General features: G+C 41.8%; 1 protein-coding gene across 1 annotated transcript; it reads right to left on the bottom strand.

The window, feature by feature from the left end:
• Window positions 1-5,389: 5,389 nt before the first annotated feature.
• Window positions 5,390-6,337, bottom strand: LOC113143383 (olfactory receptor 6C4-like). The gene has a single exon (XM_026328972.1). The coding sequence runs from the start codon at window positions 6,335-6,337 to the stop codon at window positions 5,390-5,392; it is 948 nt and encodes a 315-aa protein (XP_026184757.1).
• Window positions 6,338-7,078: the final 741 nt, after the last annotated feature.

Here is a 7,078-nt window from a genome sequence, read left to right as displayed (position 1 = left end):
GGCGGGCTTACTACAGTGGGTACGGAAAGTATTCAGACCCCTTTAAATTTTTCACTCTTTGTGTCATTGCAGCTATTTGCCAAAATCAAAAAAGTTCATTTTATTTCTCATGAATGTACACTCAGCACCCCATCTTGACAGAAAAAAACAGATATGTAGAAATTTTTGCAAATTTATTAAAAAAGAAAAACTGAAATATCACATGGTCATAAGTATTCAGACCCTGTGCTCAGTATTGAGTAGAAGCACCCTTTTGAGCTAGTACAGCCATAAGTCTTCTTGGGAAGGATGCAGCAAGTTTTTCACACCTGGATTTGGGGATCCTCTGCCATTCTTCCTTGCAGATCCTCTCCAGTTCTGTCAGGCTGGATGGTGAACGTTGGTGGACAGCCATTTTCAGGTCTCTCCAGAGATGCTCAATTGGGTTTAGGTCAGGGCTCTGGCTGGGCCAGTCAAGAATGGTCACAGAGTTGTTCCGAAGCCACTCCTTTGTCATTTTAGCTGTGTGCTTAGGGTCACTGTCCTGTTGAAAGATGAACCTTCGGCCCAGTCTGAGGTCCTGAGCACTCTGGAGGAGGTTTTCTTCCAGGATATCTCTGTACTTGGCCGCATTCATCTTTCTTTCAATTGCAACCAATCGTCCTGTCCCTGCAGCTGAAAAACACCCCCACAACATGATGCTCCCACCACCATGTTTCACTATAGGGATTGTATTGGACAGGGGATGAGCAGTGCCTGGTTTTCTCCACACATACCGCTTAGAATTAACGCCAAAAAGTTCAATCTTGGTCTCATCAGACCAGAGAATCTTATTTCTCATGGTCTGGGAGTCCTTCATGTGTTTTTTGGCAAACTCTATGTGGGCTTTCATGTGTCTTGCACTGAGGAGAGGCTTCCATCCGGCCACTCTGCCATAAAGCCCCGACTGGTGGAGGGCTGCAGTGATAGTTGACTCTGTGGAACTTTCTCCCATCCCTACATCCCTACTGCATCTCTGGAGCTCAGCCACAGTGATCTTTGGGTTCTTCTTTACCTCTCTCACCAAGGCTCTTCTCCCACGATTGCTCAGTTTGGCTGGACGGCCAGGTCTAGGAAGAGTTCTGGTCGTCCCAAACGTTTTCCATTTGAGGATTATGGAGGCCACTGTGCTCTTAGGAACCTTGAGTGCTGCAGAAATTCTTTTGTAACCTTGGCCAGATCTGTGCCTTGCCACAATTCTGTCTCTGAGCTCCTTGGGCAGTTCCTTCGACCTCATGATTCTCATTTGCTCTGTCATGCACTGTGAGCTGTAAGGTCTTATATAGACAGGTGTGTGCCTTTCCTAATCAAGTCCAATCAGTTTAATTAAACACAGCTGGACTCCAATGAAGGAGCAGAACCATCTCAAGGAGGATCAGAAGAAATGGACAGCATGTGAGTTAAATATGAATGTCACTCTGCAAAGGGTCTGAATACTTATGACCATGTGATATTTCAGTTTTTCTTTTTTAATAAATTTGCAAAAATTTCTACATTTCTGTTTTTTTCTGTCAAGATGGGGTGCTGAGTGTACATTAATGAGAAATAAAATGAACTTTTTTGATTTTGGCAAATGGCTGCAATGACACAAAGAGTGAAAAATTTAAAGGGGTCTGAATACTTTCCGTACCCACTATACACCCGCTGCCAGTCCCCTCTCGGCCATGGTCGCACATTGCCCTGGACTTCGTCACCGGCCTCCCTCCATCTGAAGGTAACACCACCATCCTCACTATCATTGACCGGTTTTCAAAGGCTGTGCATTTCGTCCCTCTCACCAAGCTCCCTACTGCACTGGAGACGGCACGGCTCCTGACCGATCATGTCTTCCGCCTACACGGAATCCCTCTGGACATAGTCTCCGACCGAGGTCCCCAGTTCACCTCCAGGGTCTGGAAGGCTTTCTGTAGAGCACTGGGAGCTTCGGTAAGCCTTTCCTCCGGCTTCCACCCACAATCCAATGGTCAGTGTGAACGGGCCAACCAGGAGCTCGAGGCTACACTTCGGTGCCTAGCGGCAACGAACCCATCCTCCTGGTCCTCCTTCCTGTCCTGGATTGAGTATGCCCACAATTCCCAGTGGTCCTCTGCCACTGGGATGACCCCTTTTGAAGCCTCCATCGGCTTCTTGCCTCCGCTCTTTCCTTCCCAAGAGGCAGAGGTCGCCGTGCCGTCCGTGCAGCACCATCTCCGGCGCTGTAAACGCGTCTGGGGCCAGGCGCAGGCGGCACTTCGACGTTCCTCAGCACAGAATAAACGTCTGGCAGACCGGCGGAGGATTCCTGCCCCAGCCTATCAGGTCGGCCAGTCTGTCTGGCTGTCTACACGGGACATCCCCCTCCGCTCGGACGCCAAGAAGCTGGCCCCCCGGTTCATCGGGCCTTTTCGGATCTCCCATCTGGTCAACCCCGTGGCTGTCGGCCTGGTCCTGCCCTCCACCATGAGGATACACCCGGTGTTCCACGTCTCCCAGGTGAAACCAGTCTCCTCCTGCAACCTACAGGCCCCGGCTGTTGCCCCTCCGCCCCCTCGCCTTATCGACGACTCTCCAGTCTTCACCGTCCGCCGGCTCCTGGACGTCCGCCGGCGTGGTAGAGGTCTTCAGTTTCTGGTGGACTGGGAGGGTTACGGTCCGGAAGAACGTAGTTGGGTGGCCCATTCCGACATCCTGGATCGGGACATGGTGCGGGCGTTCCTCCGCCGCCATCCGGTAGGGCCTGGGGGACGCCGGGTGGCGCCCGTGGGGGGGGGGTCCTGTCATGAGGCGGCGGGACTCCCTTCCTGTTTTTATTTTTTCACTACTACTCCTACCCTCTCCTTTCCTCCAGCCCTTTTCCCTCTCAGGGCTTATTGTTCACAGGTGCGCGAGGCGAGACGACTCTCCAATCAGCAATTACCTTCCGACAATAAGAAGCCTGGTTCCCTCCGGTCAGATCGCCAGTTCGTTGTCAGACTTTCCCGGTAGCTAAACAACCGATTATTGTTTTGACGGCTTGGCAATTCCCAGTCTAACGACTTACCTCCTCTCCAGGTTTTCCAGCCTCGTCTCGCCACCTGTGGAGATCCCCGCCTCGACCGACTGCCATCGGGCGACTCATCAGGGGCCACCGCCCCGTTTCAGTTCCTCAGCACAATAAACTCTGTTCTGTTTGGCATCTGCTCGTGGGTTCCTGCTTCTTCGCTGATACGCACGCACACCGCCTTGACACTTTCTGTACCCACTGTATACATGATTATGTTCTTGAGAAAACACAGTTTATTCATTCATTCATGGTTAGTGAAAAACTGAAATAAGGACATAAAACACATACAGAACATTGGTTCACAAGACCTTTGAGAACTTGATCTTGTAGATTAGAGTATTTGCTTTCTAAGACACTTTTTTGAGTTGAAATGACATATGCAGGAAGCTGTGCCTAATAATGAATAATCATGTGATTTACCTGAGAAGACAAAGACCCGCATAATGGTATCAGAAGAACAGCATTAAAATGGTTCCAATCCTATTTATCAGACAGATTCCAGTTTGTTCATGTCCATGATGAACCTTCCACATGCACAAAAGTTAGTTATGGAGTTACACAAGGCTAGGACTGATTCTGTTCACCCCATACATGCTACCTTTAGGCAATGTTATTAAGAAACATTATATTAATTACCACTGCTATGCAGATGACACTCAGCTGTATCTATCTATGAAACCTGTTAACACAAACCAGTTAAGATAACATAAGATAAGAAAACCTTTATTTGTCCCACAATGGGAAAATTGCGTTGTTGCAACAGGAAGTACAGTACACGGCAGAGTGTAGAAGTAGCAAGATGTAAGTAAAATAAAAATCAAAAATATACAGTATATATACACTTCTCACAAAAAGTTAGGGATATTTGACTTTTCCAGAATTTCAGAATGCACCTAAAATGCACTATAACCTTTACAGCTGAACTTAATTTGACCTTCTCTAAACTTTTGAATGCACATGTCCAACTGTTCAATGTTTCAGTACTTATTGCATAACATGGTGTTCTCTAACAAGGTGATTAACCACAAAACCACCAAAATCACAACGAGTGTCTGATCCGTGACCATCGACCACTAAATGTTCTGGTTCAATGACAGTTCGTATTTAAACAGTCCTCTTCATCATGCTGTTCACATTTTGACATCATGAGACCAAGACGACACCTAACAATTGACAAGTTATTGAGACAGACATTTTTTGTTGTGGTATACCCACCACTGTTGTTAGCTTTTGTTTCAATAAATTGTTTGAGATGAAGAAATTACCATTGCATACTTCTACTTAAATACCCTACTTTCATGATATAATATCACTGTAGTATGAACTTTTTACATGTTCCATAAATTTCACCTGAAAGTCGAATATCCCTAACTTTTTGTGAGTAGCGTATATAAAAAGGGAAATGTGTACTAATACTTCATAGTAGGTATGTCAATAAACACACTTATACAAAAGTGGTATTTTTATGTATGAGGTATAACACTCATAAGGGGATTAAGGGGAAACAAAACAAGAAACTTTAAAATAAACACATATATATTATCTGACCAATTTCAACAACTTTGTCACACAAACGCCTATTGCTGCTTCTATAATATGTTTATTCTGATAGTTTACTTTTAAATACTACCCTTTTTAATACACAACTATCTACCAGTATTTTTTGTCACTTAAAGAATGTCGACATTGGGTAATTGTGAAAAGATTTTAAGGCCAAACTTGAGTTAGGAAAGGTTTTTTTTATGTTTGTCTGAATTTTGACCTGCCACTGGCACAATTGAAAAGCCTTTTTTCAATGATTAAAACAGGAAGTAAAAACTCCAAAATCACATTTCTGGCTACAGTGCTGAAAAAAGGTCCGCTGCATCAGCCATTCGTACACATGCAAGATTTCACTCAGGTTTAAAAGAGCAGAAAGAAGAGGGTCTGTGCACCCAAATAAACAAAATGTTTCTATTTGTTTAGTTCACACTGTGACACATTAATACAGGTAGAAAATGTTTTGCCTGTGTCATCGTCAGTGTACAATAGTTTTTCAATTTCATGTTCAAATTCTTTTAACCTTTCATTAACAATGAGCATCAATCAACCTATTTCCAGTATGTGTACCAAAGTTACATATTCATTACAATTATATTATTTTAGAAATGTTATTTAAAATTCTTATTTGGTTTAAAGATAAATTATTATACATTCAAAATAATTTCTGTAATATTAGCAAATCATATATTTAAAAAAATAGCTGTTGATTTTGCTTTGATGGACGACATCCTAAATAAATATATACACATATACAATATACACAAATATTAGTTTTATCATTTCTTTCTTCACTGTGATTTTGTGCTGCTATCTGATTTTTAGTATTTTTTTCACTGATAATTTGATTTCCTGTGTTTGCAAAACATATATAATTGGATTCAACATGGGAGGAAAGACAGAAGTCAGAGACATGCTTATAATTTTAGCATTTGGATGTATAATTTCACTTATAGTGAGTGAGATTAATACTGGGAGAAAAAAAAATGCCACTAAAGAAAGATGAGCTGTGCAGGTTTTAAAGGCCTTCACTCTTTCCTGAACTGTGGCTACTTTAGACAATGCATAGCCAATACATGAATAACTTAACAAGATAAATATCAGTGGAATCCAAAGAATAAGAACAGGTAAGAAATAACCAATAACAAAACTGGGAGTCTTGTCTTCACAGATTAGCTGGTATATCATACTGTAATCACAGAAATAGCTGTTAATCACCACAGATTTATAGCAGGAATATCTCGTCAGAAAAACAACTGCAATGAGTATAACTGTTATGGCAAAGAGCCAGAAAGAGACAATCAAAGAAAACATGAACCTGTGGGTCACCTTCACTTGATAATGTAGTGGGAGGACAATAGCTATCAGTCTGTCATAAGAGAGTGCAACCAGATTAAGAGCCTGCATTGAAACACAGGCATAGCAGAAAAATAAGAATGTCAAGCAGTCATTATATGAGATGTAGGGATGGTAAAACAGAAAAATGTCAAAAACCTTTGGCACCAAAGCAGAGCTACTGATCAGGTCTGCAAATGCTAAATTAAAAACTGCTACATATTTTGGAGTTCTCAGATTATGATCCAAGCATATTACAGCCATCACAGTTGTGTTTCCCAACACTGAAATTATATAAACAAAAAAGAGAAAGATATAATAATAACTGATATTAGGTATACCAATAAACCCACTTATTATGAAATATGTAGGACGTATAAAAGTCATGTTAAACCCCATAAACTCCCCAGCAAATATGTCCATAACAGTGATTTATAGAGAGAAGCAGCCTCTGTGTTTTCTAATGTACAGTGCACTGATCTTGTCTCTCAGTATTTGGTTTTAAGGTTCTGTCAAGGCTTTAACTTTGTTGAGAGAGGTTGCTGCCATGAGAAACAGCCCTCCTCTATATGTCTGCCAAATACAGCCAGCATATGTTCCCCTGGGTTCATTGTTTGTGAGCCACTCCACGATAACAAGACATATTACAACCAATCATGTGAAAATGCAGAGAGGTCCCTTGTATCATCGATACACAACAAATACATTTACAAAAAATTGGTGAACATAGTAAACCATTTAGCAACAAATGTCGATGGAGCTAAAAAATGGAGTTCAAAGAAGAGTGAATATTAGATTTACATTTGTCAAATGACCACAGAAAATTGTATTTGGCTTAAGTGTTAAAAGTCATACTATAACAACCAAGTCACCAAAACACACAATACACTCAAGATCATGACCGGCAGTCAGTAATATGCAAACGTGAAGTGCAATTAATGAAATGAGTTAGGAGGTATCATTTACTACTTCTTTGACAGGTAACACTGCTCTACAAATTTTGGGAAATTATCAACTTCTGTGATAAAATGTGCTAATTCTTACATATTTTGCTTAGATGAATTAGCAAACAAATAAAAAGGTGCTAGTTTGCTAAAGTTTTGAAGTTATTTCACTATAAAAATGTATAATTATCTGCACACAGGGGGGTGTATTTGCCTACAA

This window comes from Mastacembelus armatus, chromosome 14 (genome assembly GCF_900324485.2).
Source record: "Mastacembelus armatus chromosome 14, fMasArm1.2, whole genome shotgun sequence".
NCBI classification, from domain to species: Eukaryota; Metazoa; Chordata; class Actinopteri; order Synbranchiformes; family Mastacembelidae; genus Mastacembelus; species Mastacembelus armatus.
This window is presented reverse-complemented; position numbering and strand designations above follow the sequence as displayed.